General features: G+C 59.5%; 3 protein-coding genes across 9 annotated transcripts in view; 1 reads left to right on the top strand and 2 right to left on the bottom strand.

Annotated features, from left to right (window-relative positions):
• The window catches only part of MMEL1 (membrane metalloendopeptidase like 1), a 28,193-nt gene extending 26,710 nt beyond the window's left edge, over nt 1–1,483 (top strand). For 3 of the 4 annotated variants that reach the window (XM_032863205.1, XM_032863204.1, XM_032863206.1), the window contains 4 exons: nt 37–102; nt 621–716; nt 1,123–1,199; nt 1,287–1,483. In XM_032863205.1, coding sequence (XP_032719096.1) covers nt 37–102; nt 621–716; nt 1,123–1,199; nt 1,287–1,386 — 339 coding nt within the window. In that variant the 3' untranslated portion in view covers nt 1,387–1,483. Of the gene's footprint in view, nt 1–36; nt 103–620; nt 717–1,122 lie in introns of all 4 variants that reach the window. The other variant, XM_032863203.1, reaches the window with a different exon arrangement.
• Nucleotides 1,484–2,716: 1,233 nt separating this feature from the next.
• Nucleotides 2,717–5,624, bottom strand: PRXL2B (peroxiredoxin like 2B). Of its 2 annotated transcripts, none has more exons than XM_032864043.1 (7): nt 5,532–5,624; nt 5,157–5,361; nt 4,535–4,586; nt 3,960–4,023; nt 3,800–3,875; nt 3,403–3,521; nt 2,717–2,908 (listed from the first exon to the last, which is right to left on the bottom strand). In XM_032864043.1, the coding sequence occupies exons 1-7, from the start codon at nt 5,592–5,594 to the stop codon at nt 2,882–2,884; spliced, it is 606 nt and encodes a 201-aa protein (XP_032719934.1). In that variant the 5' UTR covers nt 5,595–5,624; the 3' UTR covers nt 2,717–2,881. The 2 variants fall into 2 exon arrangements, with proteins under 2 accessions (XP_032719934.1, XP_032719935.1); XM_032864044.1 differs by having other exon boundaries at nt 3,403–3,489.
• Nucleotides 5,625–19,322: 13,698 nt separating this feature from the next.
• Nucleotides 19,323–24,917, bottom strand: TNFRSF14 (TNF receptor superfamily member 14). Of its 3 annotated transcripts, XM_032863200.1 has the most exons (8): nt 24,824–24,914; nt 23,991–24,099; nt 23,450–23,575; nt 22,046–22,201; nt 21,770–21,860; nt 20,888–21,048; nt 19,869–19,900; nt 19,323–19,613 (listed from the first exon to the last, which is right to left on the bottom strand). In XM_032863200.1, the coding sequence occupies exons 1-8, from the start codon at nt 24,890–24,892 to the stop codon at nt 19,539–19,541; spliced, it is 819 nt and encodes a 272-aa protein (XP_032719091.1). In that variant the 5' UTR covers nt 24,893–24,914; the 3' UTR covers nt 19,323–19,538. The 3 variants fall into 3 exon arrangements, with proteins under 3 accessions (XP_032719091.1, XP_032719093.1, XP_032719092.1); XM_032863202.1 differs by lacking the exon at nt 22,046–22,201 and having other exon boundaries at nt 24,824–24,917; XM_032863201.1 differs by lacking the exon at nt 23,450–23,575 and having other exon boundaries at nt 24,824–24,916.
• Nucleotides 24,918–25,598: the final 681 nt, after the last annotated feature.

Here is a 25,598-nt window from a genome sequence, read left to right as displayed (position 1 = left end):
GCCACCACCCTCTGCCTTCCCGGGTACTGTGCACAGGTGAACGGCTTCAGTACACTCGGGGAAAACATCGCCGACAACGGAGGGGTGCGGCAGGCATACAAGGTGGGTCCGAGCTGGGCCCTCAAGGACCGGTGCCTCCGTGAGGCAGAGACGGTGCCCCGCCCAAGCCATCGGTCCTGGGAGGCAGCGGGGCCCCGGGGGAGCGGGTCTGGCCGCAGGCAGGCAGGCACCTGGCTGTTCTGCCCACTTGTCGCCCCGACCTTAGAGGAGCCTTTGACCTCTGGGGAGCCGCTGTCCATCTCCATGTGAGACAGTGACACTCCCCACATACCCACCGGCTGCGGCAGCACCCCTACCCATGCAGCCCCAGGCCCTGGGCCTCGGGAGCTCCTTCCGGGTGGGTCCTGCGTGGCCGTCTGCCCGAGCCCAGCCAGCAGACCTGAGATGACCTCGAGGCCATTAAGGAAGAAGTGACCGTCCCTGGGGGTCCTCAAAGGGCCATAAGCAGCAGAAGCAGGACCTCCACCAGGAGTAGTAGGCCTTGGCGCCGGGACTCCAGAGTCCCTACGGGCCCGGGAGCGAGGGCAGGCCTGGGCCCAGCTCCTGTCTGGCACCTGCAGGCTTACCTAAAGTGGATGGCAGAAGGCGGCAAGGACTGGCAGCTGCCAGGACTGGAACTCAGCTACGCCCAGCTGTTCTTCATCAACTACGCACAGGTAGCAGCAGCCCCAGTCCCCACCCGGCCGGCCGCCGTGCCCCTGGGAGCCAGTCGGAGGGCCTCCACTATGGGATGCTTCCAAGGGTTTGGAGAGCGGGCAAGCCAGGCAGAACCAGAACTTGCAAGCCTGGAAAGGTTCCTAAAGGAAAAGGATGGCCGGGGATTGGAGCCCCAGGGGTTCGGATGGAGCTGGGACTCCCTTCCCCGCACCCGAGAAGGGGCAGCCTGGGACAGGCGGGACGCCCTCATGCCTAGAAAGAAATGAGACCACAGGCCCGGCCCTGCCATCCCAGGCCCGCCCCAACTGCTCCTGGATCCCTTCAGGGCCCCCTTATTCCTCCGTCCCATCCCCCCAGGCCTGCCTTTCCCCCAGGCCCGCAGCCACGCCCTTCCTGCGCCCACAGGTGTGGTGCGGGTCCTACCGGCCCGAGTTTGCCATACAGTCCATCAAGACCGACGTGCACAGCCCCCTGAAGTACAGGCAAGTAGCCCCCGCTACCCACGGGCAGACCCCCACCCCCAGCCCGCGCACCCAGGGAGGCCGGCTCAGGCCCCCGGTCGCCCTCAGGGTGTTGGGCTCGCTGCAGAACCTGGCGGCCTTCGCGGAAGCCTTCCACTGTGCCCAGGGCACCCACATGCACCCGCAAGAGCGCTGCCGCGTCTGGTAGCCATGGGCGAGCCACACTGCGTGGCCCAAGCGCACCCGCCGCCCGAGGCCGGGCGTCCCTTCCGTGCGCCGCTGGAGCAGAGGGCGAGGCCAGCACGCATCCCGCCCCGCGCCCGGAGCGCAGCCGCGGCCCCCGGGAGAGCGGCGCCTCCGGGGCCCTCCTCGCTGGAGGCCAGGGCCGCTGCGCCCGGCCCAGTAGACCTGTTTCACTGTCCGCACCCGCTCTCCGAAGCGACCTTGTCAGCTGTCCATGCGCTTCAGCCTTGAGCTAAGTAAACGCTTCAAAGAAGTCAGTGGCCTTGTCTGTTCAGGAGGGCCCCAGAGGCAGTCGGGGTGGCAGTCCCCCAGGCCAGAAGCACTGGCTACTCGTGGCCTAAGTGGTGGCCTCGGGCAGAGCAGCAGCCAGGAGGGAAACAGCAGGATACCATGTGGACGGGGGACCACTCCTGCTGACCGTCCCCAGGGTCCCGGGCTGTGGGCACAGCAGTGACCAGGATATCTGCAAATACTGGCCCTCTGCAATCCCCCTTTCAGAGGGGAGGAAGGGCTGCTGAGGTTGGCAGGTGGGCCAAGGGGACTAAGGAGCCACAGCTCAGAACTGAGACCAGCTTTTATGTAACTAGAGGCCAGTGGAGGAGTTAAACCTCACAGGGACATTGTCACCTGCCCTGGGTGTTTAAATGACCCCCAAGAGAAGGACTGAATGGGCAGGGGGGATAAAATGGGAGGAAGCTGGGAGGCCAGCTAGGAGGTCACTGTGGTCACCTAGGCCAGGCCAGGGGGGACGGGAGGTGCTGAAACGGTCATCTGAACCCACCAGACGAGAGAGCCCCTGACAAGGGCGGCGGGGGCAGGTTTCCACTCTGGACACGTTAGGCTCCAGTGCCTGCTGCACGTGCCAAGGAGTGGCACTGGGGGAGCCGGGTGAACCAGCTGGGCCAAGACTCCCCCCGGGCCCGCCACCCCCAGCAGGGGTCAAATGACCCATGCCATCAGGGAAGGTCCTTCGTCTCCCTAAGTCCCACTGTCCACCATGCCCCAGCAGCTGGATGAGACCACCTCTTCCCCGGAACCCAGCAGACATGAGCACTGAGCCCGACCCCTCCAGGCCGGGCTCTCTCCTGAGGAGTTCCCTATCCCACCCTTAGCCCCCGCATCCCGGGCCTGTCCTCAGACCCCTGACTCTCCTGTGCCACAGGCCTGACATCACCAGGGAGGCTTCAGGGCATTTCCAGCACTCCCCACGCCCTCCCAGGGAAGCCTGCGGACCACTGACCGCCCTGCTGGCCGGGGGGGTGGCGGGAATCAACGGAGATAGAGGAGCCAAGGACTCGGGGCTCAGAGCCAACGAGGAAACCTGATTTAATGCTCACGGCCACCCTGGGACCCAGCAGAGCTTAGTGCCCCAGTCCAGCCGTCCCGGGAAGACTCTTCACATCTGCTCCCAGCATGCCCGAGCCAGCAGCCGCCTCGAGATCCCCAGAGGCCTCAGGGCTTCACCCTGTGCACACTTCTTCGTCACACTGTGGAGCAGCAGAGGCCCCATCAGGCCAGCCAGCCGTCCCGGAGTCAAGGGCAGCTGCTCCCATCCACCAGCCGTCTGGGGCCCAAGTGCTGGACACTTCCCTCATTCGGGCACAGGAGGTCAGCCCCCAGGACCTCACTGATGCTGGCTACGGTCACCTGGGATGAGCCCTGCCCCCCCCCAACCGAGACTTAGAGGACAGGCGGCTTGTCTGCCCCGCACCCCTGGGTAGACGACTGTCGTCTGGGGAGGACCCTGCTGTGCCCACGGGTCCAGCCAGCCTGCTCCCGGCTCCCCACTGCTCTTAGCCTGTTACCCCTCTGCAGACTGGGGTGACAGTGACATCCTGGGCTGCCACGAATGCAAAATGACCTGAAGCCTGCAAGGTCCAGCCTAACACTTGGCCACACCCAGCGCTCAACCCAGGGAAGGTGGGTGTTCGTAACAGGCTGTTCTCAGCAGACAGTGCCCCTCCCCCAGGCCCAAGCTCACCTGGGGTGACTCACTGGCACAGCCCTCCGCAGAGAGGCCCAGGGCCTGCAGGATGCGCTCCCGGGGAACATAGTCGCCTGGGGACTTCTGAACGAAGTGTAGCAACACTCTGTCACCACCTACAGCAGCGGGAGGCAGTCAGGGTACCCCTGCAGGCCAGGAGGACAGGGTAGCCCTCGTTGTCCGTGACCCCACCTGGCTGTCCTGACCAATGGGCCATTCTGACCACGCCCCACCCAGCTAAGCCAAGAACCACGTCACCCCACAGAGAAGACTAGACAAGAGAAACAAAGCCGAGGAAGGGAGGAGGAGGGTCAGGGCACATGGCCAACTTCAGCAAGGCCTTCCCACCCTGTGGGACCAGGCACTGGCCTCTGACGCCCCTTCCCCAGCCCACCTTTGGTAACTACCAACAGCCCTCCGCTCTGTAGCAGGTCCCCAGACAGGTTCCCCTGGATGCCGACAGCTTTGGCCTGGAGGGAGGGAAGCAGGTCCGGGTCAGCCCTAGAGGGAAGTCCCACTACCCCAAGTCCCCCCCAGCCTTGGCGGGCACAAACCTTGAGGGCCACATCGCGCACGGGCTTCCCCAGGGCAGCCGGCACGATGCTCAAGCTGTTGTACCTGCGAAAGGACAGCTGGCTTGTCCAGGCTCTGGCTCCTCTCTGAAGCCCCAGCGCCTGTCCCCAGACTCTACACGGTGCACAGACCAGTTCACCAAGCGAGCTTCACCTCATCTCACCAGGGACTCAGGGGCCCTGGGGCAGCCAGGCCAGCAACCAGCCAGAGCTGGAGGGTACCCAGCCCGGGGTCAGCAGGTCTGGGGCCCCACAGAAGATCTGGGGAGGGTGGCCTGGCCACCAGGCTGGGCGAGCGGGGAGGAGGTGGCTCAGCTTGTGCCACTAATCAGGCAGAGCGACAAGCATATGACCCAGGCGCTGGAGGAGCTCTGATGGCTCCGGGCCCCCTCTACAGCCTGCCCGGGCTTGATCTTGGGTGAGAAGCCGAACCCACAGTTCTAACAGCCCCCAGGAGACAGCCCTGCAGGACCAGCTGAGCAGTGGATGCCACCAGAGCCGCATGCCCAGGAAGAGGCCAGCAGGGAGAGGGTGAGGAGGCAGTGTCCCCCACTCACCGCCTGAAGCCCAGCTCCCTGTAGAACTGCTTGCTCTCATCCAGGTAGAGCTCTGGAAAGCAAAGGCCCCAGGGGTGCTCTCAGGCCCAGCCACCACCTGGCCCACCCTCCTGCACCCAGCCCACGTCTGCCCTTCTTGCCCAGCCAGGACAGGTAGGAGGAGAGAGGAGCAGAGGGGAGCTGAGCGTCCCCAGTGCTAGAGGAGGGATGGAGACCCAGAGGGGACAGAGAAAGGGAGGAGCGGGACTCATCTGGACCTTGCCCCTTGACCCAGAGCTCTGGGAGGGCAAATCCTGAGAGCCAGGGAGAGGAGGCTAGCTGTGTGGGAGTGTGGGGGCAAGCAGCAGCCTTGTCCCAGCTGCTGCTTCAGGCTCCTGGGGAGATGGTGAGTGCCAGAGGCCAGCGTCAGCACCAGGCTGTGCCACTGTGCCCAGCGGAAGGGGCGTCATGGTTGGGGGACTCGGGTAAGGGCAGCAGGTGGAGAATCCAGGAAAGACGACTGGAGGTTCTAGAGCAAGAAGGGTCAGGGCTGGGCAAGGAGGGGATGACCAATGCCCTGAGCTTGAGGGGGCGTCTCAGGCAGCTAGCCGGCTCCGGCTGTGGGAGAGGAGAGCACAGGCACCTCCTGAGAAGTAGCCCCCGTCCAGGAACTCCTGCAGGCCCAGGGCCTCGGGCCCCACGCCCACCAGGCGCACGCCGTGCTGGTCCAGTAGCCCCCTGAGGCTGCTGAGGTCCCGGGCGATCCAGCGACACACGGAGCAGCCGAAGCGCCGCAGGCCGGCCACCACGCACGCCTGCTCGCGCCACAGACTCCGCAGCTCCACGGCCTGCGTCGGGTGAACAAGGGGTGCCGCTGGACCACTTGCCCACGAGCATCCGCGCCCCCAGCCCCACCACGACCCTCCCGGGACCCCGACGCCGGTCCAGGATGCCGTTGCCAGGGCGCGCGGGTAGGTGCCAGGTGCCCACCCGCCGTCCCGCTCTCGTCTGTCCTCACCTCCCCGGTCACCGCATGCTTCAGGACGCACGCGCCCACCCGGGCAAGGTCGACGGCGCTCATGTCTTCCTGCCACCCCGCTCCCCGGCGCCCCGCTCCGCCGCGGCCCCGCTACTGGCCCGCTTAGCCACACCCCTCCCCGCAGGCCACGCCCCCAGCCCGCGACAGCGTCCCGGCAGATCTGCCGGCCTCGCCCCACCCCGCCAGGTGACGTGTTTTGCATATGCATAAGCCGGTCGGCCAATGGCGTCCCTGCGCTGGGGGAGCGACGCGGACGGGCGCGGGCACGCGGTGCGCCTGCGCACAGAGCCGCGTCGCCAGGGCGCGGCCCCGCTGGGGGAACAGGTGCTGCGGGGGAGCGCGCGGGGTCCCGGGTCGGGGTACCGGGGGCGAACCGCTTGCCGGGCAGGGTCGAGGCGAGCGGAGTGAGCGCCGGTGTCGCGGCCCTGCGCGCCCGGCCCCGGTCCTGCAGTCCTCGCTCTTACTTCGACCTGAGACTCCCGGCGCACGCCCCGGTCCCGCAGCGCCTGTGCGGGTGTCCCCCCGCCTTAGCTCCGGGACATGGCCTCCGGGCGGCGCGGGCCCGGGATCGAACGGTGCTGTGCTGCGGCCGCGCCGCTGAGAGCCCGGTCACCCCGGATCACCCGGTTTACGATGGCGGACGGTGACACCGGGGACTTCGCCCCGAAAACAGTCCCCCGGGCGGACGTCCGCCCCGACCCGTGGCTTCTGCGTTCGGCTCGCTCCCAGGTCCCAGGGGGCCTCCAGGGCCCGGACGAGGCTGCAGAGCCTAGAGGGCGGATGCCTCCCCTGCGGCGGGGAGAGGGAGCCCCCGCCCTCCATATCCGGTCCCAGGACTGGCGCTGCTGCCCTCCTTGCAGGGCTGCGGATGGAAGGTGCCGGCCGGCTGGAGCGGCGGAGGGCAGGCGTCCAGCCCCCGTCTCCCACGGACAGCGTTCGTGTCCGGTACTAAGGCAGGAGGAGCAGAGAGACGAAGGAGACCACCGGGGAAGGAAGAATCCGGGGCGGCCACGGCTCCAGAGCCGGGGAGTGCAGCCCCCAGAGGCCAGGGATGGTGCTGTGTGGAGGGGGCTGCCAGCCCTGGGGAGCGGAGACCCCACAACGGAGGCAGCCAGTTTCAGGGACAGCCCTAGAAGGAGGAGCGTGAGGTCAGGGACTCCTGTCCGCGTCCCTTGCATCTCTCTCTAGGGCTGCTGGCGCTGGAGCTTCAAGGAGGCTGCAGGCAGGGGAGGAGGAGACGGGTTTGCTGCCCCAGGCCAGACGGAGCAGGGGGCCCATGGGCGTCCTCGGAGACCGACTTTACCAAGGCGACTGGAGGCCTGGGAGTGGGCCTGGGGCTTTTACTGAGTGGTGAGCAGGAGAACGCAGCCCCTGCCCCTGGGGTCCCCGCAGCCACCCCCGGAGTCCCAGCCTCTCCGAGTGGGTGGGCCTCAGCACGCCCATTGCAGAGGTGGGGTCTCACCCACAGGCGGAGTCCCAGGTCAGAGTCCCACAGGAGCGCGTCCCCCCGCACGCCTCGCTCCGGGTCGCTGCTCATTGTTTCAGAAGGACCCGAGGTGCTCACGGGACTCCTCCCTGCCAGCGGGCATGGGGCCACCCTTGGCTTGCTGGGCGACAGCCCGCGCGCCCCGAGAGCATGAGGCATGTCCCTGGCCTCTTGGAGCAAAGAGGGGCAGGTCCAGACCATCTCCAAGGTCGCCCTGCTCAACTGGTTCAAGCCAGTACCCGCAGAGCGGACGTCTTGATGGTCCTGCAGACCCCCTGCCGCCGGCCTCGCTGGTCCCCGGCCATCCGGCAGAGGGAGGGTCCCCACGAAGGGTCCCAGCAGGACCCGCAGGGGACGTTGGCCAGCGGGCCGCTCGCGGGACACGAAGCTGCCCCGTGAGTGCTGGTCGGCCGGATGGGCGAGCCAGGGGGGAGTCGGGCGCATCTCAGGCCGGGCAGCGTCCCCTGTAAAGTCAGACTCGGGAACGGGGCCGCACACCCCCCTTGGACGTGGTCTGTTCAGCGATCTGTCAAGTGACATCCAGTGACCGTGTGGAAATGAGAAGGCAGAGTGCAGCCGTCCTGTGTGTCCCTGGTGACAACAAGGAGTGACCGTCCAGGGTGGGGGCTCCCTCTGACAGGCCCTCGGGTGTCGGGGCATGGCCTGTGCTCGTGGGGTCTGGTGGGTCTCCCAAGGGCCTGGGTCCCGCCGGACCCCCGCCCTGCCTCGGAGGCTGTGCTGGGTTGGTCCTGGGGACTGGTAAGGACCCCCACCCCACCCCCCTGACTTCACCCCTGCCTGCTTCCTTCCCTGGCACAAAGGAGGCTGTCCTCCTCAGTGTCCCCAGGAACTGGGATTAGGTAGAGACCCCCGGGCCCGTGGTGCCAAGGTCAGGACAAGGAAGGGGCTCAAGGTCGGTCCGCGCTGGGCCACCAGCAGTCAGCCACTGAGGGGGTGGTTCCTGGTCCTGGCGAGGGCTCGACCTCAGGATCTGATGGGGACCTGCCCGGGGCCCGTGGAACTGGACACCCACAGCCGGGTCGGGATGGGTCTGCTGGGAGGGAAGCCGCCACAGCTAATGGATTTGCAGCCTCACGGATGAGGGAAGTCAGAGGGTTTCATGCCCATCGCATGAGCCCCGGGGCTGAGCGGGGACGTGGGAGCCATGGGGCTCCAGGGGAGACTCGTCAGGACACGTCCCATCTGAGGCGTCAGCAGGGGTGCGCTGCCTCTCGCCAGCCTCCCCGCCTGCGTCTTGGGGCCCCAGGCACGTGGGGGTCCCCCACCCCTAAGCTGCCCACAAAGTCACCACCTCTGGGGGCCGCAGTGGTATGGGGAAGCCCAGGTGGGGAGAGCCCCTTCTGCATGGGGAGATTAGGGTTACGGTCTGAGCACTGTCTGCACTCCAGAGACCCGGGGCCAGGCCGGGGTTACTTTTTTTTTTTTTTTTAATTTAAGGTTTTATTTATTTATTTGACAGAAAGAGAGAGAGAGAGATCACAAGCAGGCAGAGAGTCAGGCAGAGAGAGAGGAGGAAGCAGGCTCCCTGCCGAGCAGAGAGCCCGATGCGGGGCTCGATCCCATGACCCTGAGATCATGACCCGAGCCGAAGGCAGAGGCTTCACCCACTGAGCCACCCAGGCACCCTGCCCTGTTGCTTTCTGAGCCCACTGACCCACCTGCCCATCTGTGAGATGGGAGCAGGAATGAGCCAGCCCAGCCCCATCCTGGGGACAGGTGGGGTGTGGACAGTAGGTGCAGCTCAGGGAAAGCAAACTGTCACTCTCACCCTGGGTGGGAGCACTGAAGGTGCGTCCTCTCCCACGGGGAGGGACCCCTTGTGCTGAGCTCTGCTCAGGAATGTGTAGGTGGAAACCAGCACCCCCATCCCTGACAGAGGGCACTGCGTGGGAGACGGGGTCCTTTGGGGGGCCGGTCACCCTGCTTCCGTAGACGCTGTGACAGGGAGCAGGAAAGCAGGAGGGCTCCTCTTGTGGCCTTGGTGCCGGTGCTGGGGGGGAGCAGCCGGGGGGCTCCCCGGGTGTCAGGGCAGCCGAGGAGATGCAGACGCACAATTGGGGGGGCAGCTCTACAGCAAAGTCAGGGGGCCGCTAAGGGACAGGGAGGCCAGGAGAAACTCCTCAGCCAGATCTGAGCGGGGCTCACCGAGTGGGGCAGGAGGAGCTGTGCCCACGGCTGTGCCTCTGTGGTCCCGCCTGGTGGCCGCCCCTCCCTTTGCGAGCTCTTCTGCCTTGTGGTCACCTCCTGCCTCCTGCACAGCTGGCCCCGCGCCCCCTTTCTCCCATCCCTGTGGGCTCCTGTGGGGTCCTGGCCATAGGCAGCTTGACCCCGACCAAGCCCGGTGGGGACGGACTGAGCCGACCGCAACAGCCGAGCCTCCCTCGGGGGGCCCCAGTTTCTCTTTCCCTTTCAGTTTGGACGAGGCAGGTTCCGGGTTGAACGCAAGCTGCGCCTGCTGGCAGGGGTGCTGGGACAGCAGCCAGGGAATGAGGGGCCCTGAAGAGGGACATGGAGCCTCCTGGAGGCTGGGAGCCGCCCCCCTGCAGCCGGGCACCCAAGCCTGACGCCCTGAGCCAGGTGAGTCCCGGAGCCTGTGTGTGTGTGTGTGTGTGTGTGTGTGTGTGTGTGTGTGTGTGTCCCAGCGCTTCCTGGTGTGCCCTGTCCTGACTCCCGAGGTGCCCAGCTCTCTCCGCGGACCCTGCCCTGGGCCCCATCTGCTCCTGGTCCCACATGGGCTTTTGTCCCCCAGCATTGTCGCTCTGGGCTCACCCAGCCCCTGGCCCCCGTGCCCTGATCCCACAGTCTGGGAGATCAGCTTGACATAGGCCACACCCACCAGCCCCTGATGTGCTCCTCCGGGGCCTTGGGCCACCTTTGTTTCCAAGCCCTGCTCACCCCCAGCACTCTGAGCCTCTGCTTGCCCATCTGTAGGACAGGCTTGTGGGTACCTACCATGGGCTGGGTGACACTGGACGGACCACGAATGCAGCGTGATATCAATGACTGTCACACTGGGGAGTCATTTCTAAATTGGAGTTGTTTTGCTCAACAAATTAAAAATTAAATTTTTTTAATTTTTAAAATTAATTTTAATTTTAATTTTTATTTATTTAATTTTAATTTTTAAAAACTAAAAATTACTGTTTAACTTGTCATCAAAAAGTATATTTTGAGGGCGCCTGGTGGCTCAGTGGGTTAAAGCCTCTGCCTTCAGTTCAGGTCATGATCTCAGGGTCCTGGGATCGAGGCCCGCATCGGGCTCTCTGCTCAGCTGGGAGCCTGCTTCCCCCTCTCTCTCTGCCTGCCTCTCTGCCTGCTTGTGATCTCTGTCAAATAAATAAATAAAATCTTTAAAAAAAAAAAAAAGTATACTTTGAGGGGCACCTGGGTGACTCAGTTGGTTAAGCCTCTGCCTTCAGCTCAGGTCATGATCTCAGGGTCCTGGGACTGAGCCCCTTGTCAGTGGTCTGCTCAGCGGGGAGTCCGGCTTCTTCCCCTCTGCCCCTCCTCCCTGCTTGTGCCCCCCGCCCCGCTTTCTCTCCCTCCCAAATAAAATAAAATCTAAAAAAAAGAGAGTATACTTGGCAGGATGATTTGAGAGTATTTTTTTGAGAGGCAGTATTCTGTTTCTCTGGAAACTTTCTGGGAAATCGGGACAAGCAAGGACAGCTGCATGGATGAACATGTTTGGGGGAGATACTTTGCGACTGTGTAAGCGCGCCGTTCTCGACTGCTCTTGACTGAACAAGGGTGTTCAGCTGGAAGCGGGAGAACTCCCCTTGCATTCGTTCATTTGCGTGCCATCATGCATTGACGTCATGGAGGGCTTTATGGTTCCAGTTTTATCCACTGAGTTTTAATCTATTACTCTTACATATTTTGGTCTCCAAATTGTCCCAAATTTTTCCAGCCAGAGACCCTTTATCCTGGCTTATGGATTTTTTTGACTTACTCCTACCAATCCATAGCTCTCCATTAATTTCTGGCCCAACAGAACGTGCCCAGCTCTCTGGGTCTTACCCAGCCCCAGTCCTGGGAGCAGACATTTTCCCAAGAAACCCAAATTATTTTTACAAAGAATGGATTTTTTTCAATTTTATTTGAATTCAATTAATTAAAATATACTATATTATTGGTTTTCAGAGGTAGAGGTCAGTGATTCATCAGCGGCATACAACACCCAGTGCTCATTCCATCACATGCCTCCTTAATGCCCCTCCCCCAGTTACCCCATCCCCCCACCCACCCCCACTCCAGCAACACTCAGTATGTCAGCCTCCCTTTCTATTTTTATCTTACTTTATTTTTCCTTCCCTTTCCCCATGTCCATCTGTTTTGTTTCTTAAATTCCATGTATGATATTTGGTATTTGTCTTTGTCTGACCGACTTATTTTACTGAACATAATACCCTCTAGTTCCATCCACATGGTTGCAAATGACAAGATTTCATTTTTTTTGTGACTGAGTAATATTCCATTGTGTATAGACACCACATCTTCTTTATCCATTCATCTGTCAGTGGACATCTGGGCTCTTTCCATAGTTTGGCTATTGTGGACATTGCTGCTATGAACCTTGGGGTGCATGTGTCCCTTCGAATTACTATGTTTGTATCTTTGGGGTAAATACCCAGTAGTGCTACTGCTGGGTTGTGGGGTACTTCTATTTTCAACTTTTTGGGGAATCTCCATGCTGTTTTCCAGAGTGGCTGCACCAGCCTGCATTCCCACCAACAGTGTAGGAGGGGTCTCCTTTCTCCGCATCCTCACCAACATCTGTCATTTTCTGACTTGTTAATTTTAGCCATTCTAACTGGTGTGAGGTGGGATCTCACTGTGGTTTTGATCTGTATTTCTCTTATGACAAGTGAGGTTGAGCATCTTTTCACGTGTCTGTTGGCCATTTGTATGTCTTCTTTGGAGAAATGTCTGTTCGTGTCTTTTGCCCATTTCTTGACTGGATTTTTGTTTTTAGGGGGGGTGTTGAGTTTAATAAGTTCTTCATAGAGTTTGGATACTAGCCCTTATCTGATAAGACACTTGCAAATATCTTCTCCCATTCAGGAGAAGGTTGTCTTTTGGGTTTTGTTGACTGTTTCCTTTGCTGTGCAAAAGCTTTTTATCTTGACAAAGTCCCAGTAGTTCATTTTTGCTTTTGTTTCCCTTGCCTTTGGAGATGTGTCTAGCAAGAGGTTGCAGTGGCTGAGGTCAAAGAGGCTGCTGCCTGTGTTCTCCTCTAGGATTTTGGTGGATTCCTGTCTCACACTGAAGTCTTTGTTCCATTTTGAGTCTATTTTTGTGTGTGGTGTAAGGAAACGATCCAGTTTCATTCTTGTGCATGTGGCTGTCCAATTTTCCCAACACCATTTGTTGAAGAGACTGTCTTTTTTCCACTGGACATTCTTTCCTGCTTTGGGGAAGATGAGTTGACCATAGAGCTGAGGGTCCATTTCTGGGCTCTCTATTCTGTTCCATTGATCTATGTGTCTGTTTTTGTGCCAGGACCATCCTGCCTTAACGATTACAGCTTCGCAACGCAATAGAGCTTAAAGCCTGGAATTGTGATGCCACCAGCTCTGGCTTTCTTTTTCAATATCCCTCTGGTTATTCAGGGTCTTTTCTGGATCCATACAAATTTTAGGATTATTTGTTCTAGTTCTGTGAAAAATGGTGACAAAATTTTGATTAGGATTGCATTCAATGTGTAGATTGTTCTGGGTGGCATAGACATTTTAACATCTTCATTGGCATTCGTGGTGAATAATCCTTTTAATGTACTGTTGTTGGATCCTCTTGGCTGCTATCTTGGTTGGAAATTTTGCATCATTGTTCATCAGGGAATTGGTCTGTAATTCTCCTTTTTGGTGGGTTGTCTGGTTTTGGGATCAACGTAACGCTGGCCTCATAAAATGAGTTTGGATGTTTTCCTTCCATCTCTATTTTTTGAAACAGCTTCAGAAGAAAAGGTATTAATTCTTCTTTAAATGTTTGGTAGAAATCCCCTGGGAAGCCATCCAGCCCAGGATTCTTGTTTGTTGGGAGATTTTTGATGACTGCTTCAATTTCCTTGCTGGTTTTGGGTCTGTTCAGGTTTTCTATTTCTTCCTGTTTCAGTTTTGGTAATTTATGTTTCGAGGAATGCATCCATTTCTTCCAGATTGCCTAATTTGCTTGGATATAGTTGCTCATAATATGTTCTTATAGTTGTTTGTAGTTTTTTGGTGTTGGTTGTGATCTCTTCTCTTTCATTCATGATTCTATTTATTTGGGTCCTCTCTCCCTCTCTCTTTTCTTTTTGATAAGTCTGGCTAGGGCTTTCTTGGTCTCATTAATTTTTTCAAAGAACCATCTCCTCATTTCATTGATCTATTTTACTGTTCTTTTGGTTTCTATTTCATTGATTTCTGCTCTAATCTTTATTATTTCTCTTCTCCTGCTGGGTTTAAGCTTTATTTGCTGTTCTTTCTGCTGCTCCTTTAGGTGTAGGGTTAGGTTGTGTATTTGAGAGTTTTCTTGTTTCTTGAGAAAGGCTTGTATATACTTTGTTTCTATATACTTTCCTCTTAGGACCCCCTTTGCTGCATCCCAAAGGTTTTGAAAGGTTGTGTTTTCATTTTCGTTTGTTTCCATGAATTTTTTAAAGTCTTCCTTAATTTCCGGTTGACCCATTCATTCTTCAGTAGGATGCTCTTTACCTTCCATGTATTTGAGTTCTTTCCAAATTTCCTCTTGTGGTTGAATTCCAGTTGCAGAGCATTGTGACCGGAAAATATGCAGGGAATGATCCCAATCTTTTGGTACTGGTTGAGACCTGATTTGTGATGTGCACTATTGTGATCTATGTTATCTATTCTGGAGAATGTTCCATGAGTGCTCGAGAAGAACGTGTATTCTGTTGCTTTGGAATAGAATGTTCTGAATATATCTGTGATGTCCATCTGGTCCAGTGTGTCATTCAACATTGCTGTTTCCCTGTTGATCTGCTTAGATGATCTGTCCATTGTTGCAAATGGGATGTTAAAGTCCCCTACTATTATTGTACTTTTTATCAATGTGTTTATTTAATTTTGTTATTAATTGTGTAGTATAATTGGTTGCTCCTATATTAGGGGCAAAAAATATTTACAATTGTTAGATCTTCTTGTTGGATAGACCCTTTAAATATGATATAGTGTCCTTCCTCATCTCTTATTATTGTCTTTGGTTTAAAATCTAATTTGTCAGATATGAAGACTGTCACCCCGGCTTTCTTTTGATGTCCATTAGCATGGTAAATGGTTTTCCACCCCTTCACTTTAAAGCTGGAGGTGCCTGTGAGTCTAAAATGAGTGTCTTATAGACAGTATTTTTTAATCCAATCTGATACCCTGTGTCTTCTGATTGGGGCATTTAGCCCATTTACATTCAGGGTAACTGTTGAAAGAGATGGACTTAGTGCCATTGTATTCCCTGTAAAGTTACTATTTCCGTAGATTGTCTCTGTTCCTTTCTGGTCTATGTTACTTTTGGGCTCTCTTTGCTTAAAGAGAGTTGCTCATAATATGTTCTTATAGTTGTAGTTTTTTGGTGTTGGTTGTGATCTCTTCTCTTTCATTCTTTTTCTGCTGGGCTAAATGAGGCAGAAGAGAGACTTGGTGCTACAGAAGACAAACGTTGGAGAATAAAGAAACTGAGAAAAAGAGAGGTGAACATGTACTGGATTATGAGGGGAAGATTCAAGAGATTGTATATACTTTGTATTTCTTGCAGGGCTGGTTTATTGGTCACAAATTATTTTAGTTTCTGTTTGTCCTGGAAGCTCTTTATTTCTCCTTCTATTCTGAATGACAACCTTGCTGGATAAAGTATTCTTGGCTACATGCTTTTCTTCTTTAGTGCCTTGAATATATCATACCGGACCTTTTTGGCCTGCCAGGCTCCACAGATAGATCTGCTGCCAGCCTTATGTTTCTAGCCATGCTGTTTAAAGACGTCTTGTCCTGAGCTGCTTTCAGGAACTTTCTGTTTGTCTTTGAAATTTGCAAGCTTCACTATTACATGTCAAGGTGTTGACCTATTTTTACTGATGGGGAGGGGGTGTTCTCTGTGCCTCCTGGACTTGAATGCTTGTTTCCTTCCCCAGATTAGGGAAGTTCTCGGCTATGATTTGTTCAAATATATACCTTCTGCCCCTCTCTCTTTTCCCTCTTCCTTTGGGAGCCCAACTATTCTAATTGTCCCACTTTCTGGCATCACTGATCTCTTGAATCTTCCCCTCATAATCCAGTACATGTTCACCTCTCTTTTTCTCAGTTTCTTTATTCTCCAACGTTTGTCTTCTGTAGCACCAAGTCTCTCTTCTGCCTCATTTAGCCCAGCAGTGAGGGCCTCCATTTTTGTATTGCATCTCAATAATAGCTTTTTAAAAATTTTTGACCTGATTAGATTTTAGCTCTTTCATTCCTCCAGTAAGGGATTCTCTCGTGTTGTCTATGCTTATTTCAAGCCCAGCTAGTATCTTTGTAATTGTCATTTTGAATTCTAACCCCGACACCCTACGTATCTCCATGATGTGCAAACCCCCAGCTGTCAGTACTGCCTTTTGCTCTTTATGGGGTGAGTTCTTCCATCTTGCCGTTGTGTCTTGCAACAAGTGGTCACTTTTCTATGTGTGGAATTGCAGCAATTCTTTCCGTAGATGCCTGTTGAGGTCGCAGGTGTTCAGAATGGTTTGATAACTCTCTAGCGGAATTCCAGGGACTGGATGAAATTAAGGTTCCCTACTCATCCACCATCTTACCTCTCTCTCCTGGAGAATGGATTTTGGAACCCAGCCTGAGTGGGCATGCTAATTGTGCTGCAGTGTCATTGCTTCTAGGATTTCACAGGGAATGCTTTAGAAAGTGTGCCCCCACACCTCCCTCACTTGTGGGTATCACATGCACAGATGCACTGAGAGACGTATGATCACAAGGTCATACCGAGAGCTCCAGTTCCAGACAAACCGCAGTTTGCATCCCTCTCTGTTCCTGACAGGAACTCAGCTTCCTTTGTCCAGAACTTGTTTGCTCACTGGCTCTGTCCTAGCAGACACAGACCCTTGTCTCAGGACTGCTACCGTTATGAGAATCCTGACAACTTACGAGTTCCATATCTGCTTGCCATTTTTCTTTAGTCCAAACACCATTCTCCAGAGTTGCATAGGTTCGTTTTCTTTTTTCTTGCTGGTTGTTTTGTTCATTTGAAATACGGTTTTGTTCATTGAGTTTCAATTGTTTTACAAGTTTGCATTCAACCTTGTTGATTCAATCTGTTGTTAACGCCAAAAAAATAAAACTGCCCATTATTTTACCAGCAAAAATGGTTTCTTTGGGAATAGCAATCTGAGACTTGCAATCTGAGACCAACAAGCTAAAGGGAAACTCTGCACGCACAGAGACCGAAGCAGAGGCAACCACAGAGGGGACCGTGTTTTAAAGGAAAGGCTGCTCTCCCACAGTGCTGGGGGAAACCGGTTGGAAATGTGACCTTTCATTGGCTGGGCTGGGACAGTCTCTCATTAGCTGCTATGACATTTCTCATTGGCTGGGCCGGGACTGTCATTGGCTGCGCTGTTGCTGGGTGGGAGGAAGCTTTCCTTCCTCGCTGGGGCGGTGGACCAGCAGCATCCTCCTGCAAGGTCTGCCTCTTCCTGCCCGGTCATGGACCCCAGTGCAGCCCCTCCCTGCTCCACGGGGCCTGGCAGAAGAGGGCAGGCCTGGGCAGGGTGCCGGCTGGGCTGGCTGCGAGCACCGCCTGCTGCCCCAAGGCAGTGCCCGGCAGACCCCGCAGGCACTCCTCCGGCCCCCACCACCACGCCCACTGCTCGCCCTATACCCTGGATCGCGAGTTCTAGAGTGTCACCGCGACAGCCCTCGTCCACTGTCTGCCGCAGCCAGACCTGAGTTCCGAAGGGTGCGGGAGGACGGCCCGGTGCCGGGTAAGAGCTCATCAGCGTCCAGGACGCCCACCAGATCCAGACTGCGCTCCGCCCTCCCGGCCTCTTGGCAGGAGGCGGCCCGTGGGACCGGCTGGCAGTCACAGTGCCCGTTGAGCGGGACTCTTGCTGTGCTGCTGGAGGAAGCCCCCTCCCTCTCCTGCGCACCAGGACCCCTACCCCTGAGAACCCAGAATTGCCCGATGAGAACACACTCCTCAAGGGCGTGCTCCGCGTCCCCCCGGCACTGGAAGGGCTCAGGACTCAGCCAGAGACCGAGGGAGCAGCGAGGCATGCACCGGCCGCCCCGGTCTCCATTTTCCCGTGGCGGGGACCCATGTGGGGGCAGCTCCAGTCCTGGGGCTCCGGCAAGGAGATGCCTGCCTTGCCTCCTGCCTGTACCAGCTTGGGCACCAGGGAAAGGACTCCCCGAGCTGGCAGGGCACCCTGAGCTCCAGCCTCCTGCTGGCCGGGGGGGAAGGGAGCTGGGAGCAGAACGAGCTGCTCGGCTCAGTTCTCAGGCTGGACTCGGGCTGGACTCGGGCTCGCTGGCCCGAGGGGCCCTTCTTCACTCCCTCAAAACCCTGGGCCAGGGAGGAGCCGGAGATGGTGTCGAAGCAGAAACAGACCCGGGTAAAGTGGTCACGAGGAGGGGTGGAGTTTGCAGAGGGGAAGCCGACCGCCTGCAGGACGGGCAGCCACAGGGGGCTCAGGGCTCCAAGGGCTGCGGGAGAAGGGGGAAGGACGGTGGGGAAGGGCTTGCAACGGCTGGGACGTGGGCCTGCAGCCGGGCCTGGCAGGCTGAGAGCAGAGCTGTGGGGTGTGTCCCTTGGGGTAAGGACAGGCCTGTCCGTCCTGTCCCATGACTTTCCTCCAGAAACCTCTGACCCGTTCACCCCCGGACTGGCGAAGAGGGGCCGCGTCTCGGGCACAGAAAATAAATGTCTCTATAGAGTCCGCGGGCGCGTCTGTCGAGGACGTGTGACACGGGCGTGTGTGGTTCCCCTGTCCCCAACCCCGTGTTGTCCCCGCCCCCAGTGTTCCTGCAGTCCTGGCTGAGGCACTGTGCTGCTCTCTGGAGCCCTTTGGGCGTCCCCTCTGGCTGTGGTGAAACCCTCAGATCGGTGGTTCTCAGAACGTGCCTGATGGGATGGGGGCAGGGAGTGCACAGAAGGACTGGAAAGGGCTAAAATGCGGGGGCGGCTCGGGGGCGGCGCACGGCACGTGAGCCTTGTAAAACTGTGCTTGGGAGGGTGTGACACGTTGAGTTCTGTGGTGCCCTCAAAGGTCACGAAACGGCTGAGATGTGACCAGCACCTCACCGCACCTTCTGGGCTGGAATTCAAGTGTCCTCCTTGGTGAGCCCAAGGACACCCGGGCCGGGCGCGCTGCTCCAAGGGCACCGGGACATCGCGCTGGTCCTCACTGCCCAACCTCATGCCATGTAGACACTGGGATGAGGCACTGTGGTGGCCACAGTGGCCATGGGCAGGCAGGACAGTGACCTAAGTGGACCCTCAGGTGGGACTCTCTGGGGGCGCTTTGGGCGGATGGGTGATGGTTAGAGCGGCCGCATCCAACGCAGGGAATGTTGAATGAAGGGAGGGAGGTTGTACTCTGAACCCGTCCCTGGACGTGACCCCTTCCCGAGGCCCTGGCCTGGGGCCCCCCGCTCCCCTGAACAGCCCAGCACTGTCTTAGAGGACAGTGTGTGGCCTGCTATGCTCACTGTCACTGGGATGTCACTGGATTGGGGATCCTCAGGGACAGAGTGGGGACTCTGCTTCAGAAACGAGCCGAAGGGCGTCTTGTAAGACAATTCTGGGACCACACCAATCCCCAAAGTAAGGGCAGTAGCAGATTGGAACGCACTGCTGAACTAGGCAGCGAGGGGTGCCACGGGGCGGGCTACAGGGCTCGGGGAGGCTGTCTCGCCCAGGGACGCGGACTTGCCGGTGCGCAGAGAAGGGTGGTCACGCCACAGGCTGGGAAGCCTCAAAACTCACCGTTCAGGCAAAACTCATCTGTGAGCGGAAGTTTCAGGAGAAACAGGTTCTCCCATACTCTCAAAGCATCTGCAAGTACAGTTTCTAACAACAAATTTTTAAAAATGTTTATTGGTTGAGTAATCTTAATCCCATTGAGAAACCATTTATGGCCTGTGTATCACGCCGGATTCGTGGTCAGTCCCATCGCCGTGAGGTAGGTGCCGGCAGGCCCATCCTGCAGATGGGCAAGCTGGGGCTTAGAGGGCTGGGGGGGGTGACTGGAGCCTGGAGCCAAGAGTGGGTTGTGGCTGGGTCTTCACCTGCGCAGAGGTGAGAGGGGACCTCTGGGCCCTTCATGAGATGGATGGGATATGGGTGGGGTCCCCAAGGACCCCTGAGCAGGGCCGGTTTTGCTGTGTTGGGTAGAGTGTGAAGTCAGCCCAGGGAAGGGCCCCTGGGGACCTGGCACCTTCTAGCAGGCACAGCCTAGGATGGCTTGGGTGTCTGCCTCCAGGATCCAACAATCCGTAAGTGGGTCATTCCGTCCCAGGGGACATGGACGTTGTCTCCTCCATAGCCACTGTGGTGACGTCTGGTGGGGCCCGCGGGACCTGGACGGGCAGACACGGCATCCCCTTCTGTGACCAGCTCATACATCCAGCACCGAGACGCTGCCCGCCCCGCGTCCAGCCGGGGGCCCTTTTAGTGCTCAGGGTCAGTCGGGCTTCTCAGGCAGGACAGGGGCCTCCCTTCCCGGGTTGGCCTGGTCTCACTCTAAGGACTCAGGGCTCTCCGAGAACTGGACCCCCCCCACCTGCCCCAACAGCATCACCTCCATTGGGCCGGTAGGGGATGATCCGGGATACCTGGTGAAATACTCCCGCCTTCGTGGGTCCCCCTGAAAAACAGAGTCACGTCGGGGTCAGTCTCGGCAGTCTCACAGCGACGGGGCTGGAGGGACCGGAGCTCCTGTCTTCTCCCTGTGTGGTCTTCCTTGAGAGAAGGACCCTCTTGGAGAAAGGCCAGACCCATGTGGACAGGGCTCCTTGCTGGACTTGTCCAGTTGGGGGAACAGGACATGGGACAACGTGGGGACACCTCCTGCCTGAGTCTCCAGCTGCCAAACCCTGTCCCTAACTCACTCCAGTGTGATGTCACCCACGGAAAGGGAGTAAGCACTTCACAGAGGACGGTCGCCCACCCTTCAAGGAGCAGGTGCCCCAGAATTGGGAGAGAAGGAATGAGAACTGGCCCCTGGCCAGCCCGCTCAGAGCCTGGGGCCCTGAGATGTGCCTGCAGCCTGGGGCCCCGGGGTGAGGACCCAGGACACATTAGCTGACAGTGGCCCGAGATGCTGGCTGACCTTCCCCATTTGGACTCTACTGGGTGCCTGCTCCCTGTTGGGCAAGCACAGGGCTCCCCAAAGGCCAGAACCAGGTCTACAGAGCCAGGGCCTGGCCCGATGTGGAGCCCAGCGCAGGCAGGAAGGAATGAGTGAAGGTTGTGTAGCCTCTGGGGGGACTCGGCCTTGCCCACGGCAGGGCTGCTGTGGCCCCTCCAACCCAGCCCTGTGCTCTCCCCACGCTCTCCACCTGCCCTGTGCTTCTCTGTCCCTGAAGGCAGACAGGGCCTTGGAGTTCATAGTGGGGAGTGGGCATGGGGACTACATGGCAGGAGGTTCCTGGCGCAGGGGGCCCTGTCTGCCTGGCCCTCCGCCTCCAGAGATCCCATGACACCAGGACTCCCACTCAGCGGGAAGCACCCCCAGGCCGGCACAGCCCCCAAGAGGAGCCAAGGAGTCCCGGAGACGCTCCTGCCGGCCACCTGTGCCCATCAGAGGGAGAGAGCTAGGAGACGCCCCGACGGGACCCAGCACGCAGCTCACCGGGCGTCCGTCTCCTTCTCATCCTTATCCCGAGGACTAGGAGGCAGAACACCCCTGCGGCTACACAGACGCTGCCCACCACAGCGGGCAGCAGGGAGGAGCACGTGACGTCTGAGCTGCTGGTCCCAGGCTCCACTTGTGTCTGCAAAGGGCCGTCGCACCTAGGAGAGAGCAGCGGGGAGGGTGCGAGCTGCTCGGCGGGGGCCTGGCACTCAGAGCCTGGAGGGTCCCCGAGGGAAGGTGGCTGCCCGTGGCGCGCGCTCCGGCGGCTCTGGGTGGGAGCTCCCTGCTATGGGCAGACGGAGGGAGGGAAGAGGTGGGAAAACGGGGATGCCCAGGGAGAGGGACGGGGACAGGGATGGGGGCAGAGAGAGCCCAGATCAGGGGGGCACAGAGGGATAACCTGGGAGAGGCAGGATGGTGAGAGGACCCGCCCCGCCCCCCAAAGCAGCCACGTCTTGTCACCCCAGGTTCCCCTCAGGACCCAAGGATGAGCATTTGGGAGTCCTGTCACCTTTCAGGTTCCCTGAGAACCTCGTTGACAGCCCTCCCCTGACTCCAGATTTGCTAGGAGCCCCCACAACCCTGGCATCTGAGGATACCCCAGAACCACAGGCGCCCCAGAAATCTGGCAGCACTCCCTCCAGATCTGCCCCAGGACAGAAGGTCCATCCTTGGCCTCCGGGAAGCTCACATCAGCTACCGTGCTGGGGGCGTGAGCCACGGGGTCCAGCAGCTGCTGTCCTGGAGGCCGGCCCATGAAGGGGAGCAGGGGGAGCCCTGGAGTTTCTGCTGGAGGAGGGCCCTTATCTGCCAGGGGAGCGTGGAGGAGTCCCCCCCCCCGGGGGGACACGGAGCTGAGACCACCCCAAGGTCACCTACGTGCTCCAGGGCTGGCACTCCTCCAGGGTCCCACTGGGTGAGAAGGTCCCAGGAGGGCAGTCTTCACACACCCTGTCCTGCCGCTCCGTGCCTGGGAAACAACAGGGCCAGGCAGAGGGGAGGCGGGGCGCCCCGGCTAGGAGGGAAACTGGGTTCCCCCCCAACACACATGGGCTTGGGTCCAGGGTCTGTCTTTTCGGAGGGTGCCAGGGACCAGGCTGCTCAGGGGCTGAGCAGAGAGGCCAGGGGTCGGGGCACCCAGGGTCTGCGGCTCACCTCTGGCCTGCACCCTCTGGCCAGGTCTGCAGGGCGTGTGGGGACTGCACTCTGCACAGTCGTCCCCATCCTCACTGACGCAGAAGTGGCCCTGGTCACAGACGCACACAGTGTTCTCTGTCTGGGAGCACTTCTGCCTGGTCACCAGGCCCATGGCTGAGACCCAAGAGAAGGAGCTGAGAGCAGCTGCATGGGCTGCCATGGGCAGTGCTGAGCCCCCCATCCCGGGAGGAGACCAAGTAGAGGCCTAGACAGCAGCCGCAGGCCTTTGGGCTCCTATCTGGGGTCTGGGGACGGGTTGGTGACCAGCTCCCTCAGCCCAGCCTTGCAGCCTGCTGGGTGTGTGTCTGGGTCCAGCTGTGCTCCTGCTGGAGGAACCGGCCAGGTGCACGCCCTGCTCAGCCCAAAGCTGGGCCTGCGGGTGCTGGACGTGGGTGTGTGTCCCAAGGGGCTCTGAGGGACAGGAGCAGCAGCAGCCGGCTGGACAAGGAGGAGCTGTCAGGAGGATGGTGAAAGGCTGTCCTCAGGAGAGGAGCCAACCCGCCGGGAAAACAGCCTCGTCCCCGCTGGGGAAACGGCCTCGTCCCCGAGGGGCCCACACAGGAAGTGAAAACCACAGTCAGCGGAGGGGGCAGTCCCAGAAGGCAGGTCCCAGCCCAGGCCGCCCATGCCTGAAGACCCTAACCCCTTGGGCAGGCTCCCATGCTGCAAGCAGGCTAGTCAGAGCCAGGCGGACGGCGAGAGCCCCTTCCCCAGCTGGCAGCGGGGCTGGGGTCATGCCGGGCCTGGGCTCAGCCTTGAGCCCCTGCTGAGGGACAGCCTCTCAGCCATCCACACCCCAGCCTCTGCCCCATAAGACAGGTGATTCCTTCGGGGCATCGAGGATCTATGGGTGAGCCGGGGGCTCCAAGACCTTGCCCCTCCCTTCCCCCCGGCTGGACCCAAAAGCATTGAGGCTTCTCCTGGGTCCTGCCTTTCCTCCTGGGGCACCTCCACCCCAGACCACCTGGCAGGAAGAACACAAGGGTCCAAATGCTGAGCCACAAGCAGGGGCCCTCAGGGGTGTGCTGTGGGGGTGTGGACACTGAGGGCAAACAAAGTCCAGTCCCCCAGGACCAGTGGGACGGGTGAGGCAGGACGGGACCCGTGGCTCGGGAGTCCACGTGACGGCTTCAGGGTGACGGGCTCCCCGCGCTCTGGACAGTGCAGCAAACGGTGCTATGACAGTGCTGGCCCCCGGGGAGGCAGGTGTGGACAGAGGCGCACGTCCCTGGAAGGGTTCACGTGCAGACACCTGTCCTACAGACGAGGTGGGATGCGGCACAGCGGTCCCGGCCCTGTGGGTGCCCACTGCAGCGGGCCGTGGGTCCCCAGTGGGGTGGTGGCTGTGGCCAGGGCTCCTACCTGGGTCACACACTCGGCACTGTAGGCACTCGCTCAGGCCATTGAGGTGGGCCGTGTAGGTCCCCGGGTCACAGGGGGCACACACCGTGCCAGTCAGCTCCCCACAGGCCTCCTTCACCCGGTAACCTACGCCCAGGGGGAGCTGTGTCACTTGGGCCTGGGGAGGGCCCTGCGGGAGCCACCCCGCCTGCCACCTTGAAGCCCCCAGCATGCCCTGGGACTGAAAGCCACCTGAGCTGTCCCCCACACCACCCTTCGTGTCCTGCTGCCTCTCACCCAAGAGGGCAGAAGGCAGTGGGAACATTCTGGAAGGAGGTGGAGGCCTCCTGGTGTCATGTGGGCATGACTGTGCCCCAGTGCCTGCTCTGGGCCCCGACTTCTGGCCGTAAGTGGGCCAGCTGGGCCCCCAGGCCACATCCCTGTACCTTGCAGCTGCGAGGGTCCTGGGAGGGAGAGACTCAGCCCTCCCCGTCTGTACCCTACCCCAGGGCTTCAGCTGAGCCCGGGCACTGGAGCCTCATCCCTCTGGGGCAGCACCCACCTGGGCTGCACTTGGGACAGCATTCAGAGCCCACCGGGTACTCCTCCTCTTTGCACGGGGCCACGGCCAGAGCACAGGGGAGGGACCCCAGGAGCAACAGGTACAGGGCCTGCAGGACACAGGATCCGCGCTGGAGGGGAGGGGCGGCCAGGGCTGCCCTTGGGGCCTGGGGCTCACCCCCGTGAAATGGGGCAGCAGCAGCCCTTGGGGAGCCGCAGGGTCGGAGAAGAACGGTCAGAGGAGTCACCGGCCTGGCAGCGGAGACGGGGGGCTTCAGGCCTGACGGGGAGGGGGCCTCTCTGGGGGACTCTGGTTCCAGGGCTGACTCTGTCGGGCGGCGCCGGAGGCTTCCTGTGGAGTAACCAACGGCCAGTCCCGCAGCCTGTGCAGCAGGGTCAGGGAGCCGCCCTCTCTGCAAACTAAGGTTTTATCTAATCAAGTGTGGGCCAGGCTGGGGTGGAGGGCGGAGGAGGTTGGCCGGGTTCCCTGACGACCTGCTTCCCGTGAGCAGCCTCCAGGACTGGCCTGAGGGCCTGGAAGGGGGTTGGGGGAAGGGTGTCCGCCGAGGACAGAAGCATTTCAGCGGCTGCTCAGTATGGCTTCCCGCCACTCTACTCCCCCACTCTCGGGGATCAGGGCACGGGGGCCAGGGGCTGGGTCAGCGCAGAGCGACAATGCCCATGTGGGACCAGGAGCAGATGGGGCCCAGGGCAGGGTCCGCGGAGAGAGCTGGGCACCTCGGGAGTCAGGACAGGGCACACCAGGAAGCGCTGGGACACACACACACACACACACACACACACACACACACACACACAGGCTCCGGGACTCACCTGGCTCAGGGCGTCAGGCTTGGGTGCCCGGCTGCAGGGGGGCGGCTCCCAGCCTCCAGGAGGCTCCATGTCCCTCTTCAGGGACCCTCATTCCCTGGCTGCTGTCCCAGCACCCCTGCCAGCAGGCGCAGCTTGTGTTCAACCCGGAACCTGCCTCGTCCAAACTGAAAGGGAAAGAGAAACTGGGGCCCCCCGAGGGAGGCTCGGCTGTTGCGGTTGGCTCAGTCCGTCCCCACCGGGCTTGGTCGGGGTCAAGCTGCCTATGGCCAGGACCCCACAGGAGCCCACAGGGATGGGAGAAAGGGGGCGCGGGGCCAGCTGTGCAGGAGGCAGGAGGTGACCACAAGGCAGAAGAGCTCGCAAAGGGAGGGGCGGCCACCAGGCGGGACCACAGAGGCACAGCCGTGGGCACAGCTCCTCCTGCCCCACTCGGTGAGCCCCGCTCAGATCTGGCTGAGGAGTTTCTCCTGGCCTCCCTGTCCCTTAGCGGCCCCCTGACTTTGCTGTAGAGCTGCCCCCCCAATTGTGCGTCTGCGTCTCCTCGGCTGCCCTGACACCCGGGGAGCCCCCCGGCTGCTCCCCCCCAGCACCGGCACCAAGGCCACAAGAGGAGCCCTCCTGCTTTCCTGCTCCCTGTCACAGCGTCTACGGAAGCAGGGTGACCGGCCCCCCAAAGGACCCCGTCTCCCACGCAGTGCCCTCTGTCAGGGATGGGGGTGCTGGTTTCCACCTACACATTCCTGAGCAGAGCTCAGCACAAGGGGTCCCTCCCCGT

The sequence above is a fragment of the Lontra canadensis genome, unplaced genomic scaffold, assembly GCF_010015895.1.
Source record: "Lontra canadensis isolate GAN:19392208 unplaced genomic scaffold, GSC_riverotter_1.0 scaffold25, whole genome shotgun sequence".
NCBI lineage: Eukaryota > Metazoa > Chordata > Mammalia > Carnivora > Mustelidae > Lontra > Lontra canadensis.
Note: the sequence above shows the minus strand (reverse complement) of the source record. Positions and strands in the feature narration are given on the sequence as shown.

Bases quoted from the DNA above. Each gene is read 5' to 3' on its own strand.
- PRXL2B (XM_032864043.1), bottom strand. From the start codon at position 5,594: ATGAGCGCCGTCGACCTTGCCCGGGTGGGCGCGTGCGTCCTGAAGCAT. The intron at 3,522-3,799 runs GTGGGCTGGGGA...CCGCTGCTGTAG, and splicing joins GCTGTTGGTAGTTACCAAAG to GTGGTGACAGAGTGTTGCTA. The intron at 2,909-3,402 runs GTGAGCTTGGGC...GCTGCTCCACAG, and splicing joins GTGCCAGTGAGTCACCCCAG to TGTGACGAAGAAGTGTGCAC.
- TNFRSF14 (XM_032863200.1), bottom strand. From the start codon at position 24,892: ATGGAGCCTCCTGGAGGCTGGGAGCCGCCCCCCTGCAGCCGGGCACCC. The intron at 21,861-22,045 runs GTGAGCCGCAGA...GTTGTTTCCCAG, and splicing joins CCAGAGGGTGCAGGCCAGAG to GCACGGAGCGGCAGGACAGG. The intron at 21,049-21,769 runs GTAGGTGACCTT...GCTCTCTCCTAG, and splicing joins GAGTGCCAGCCCTGGAGCAC to GTGCGACGGCCCTTTGCAGA.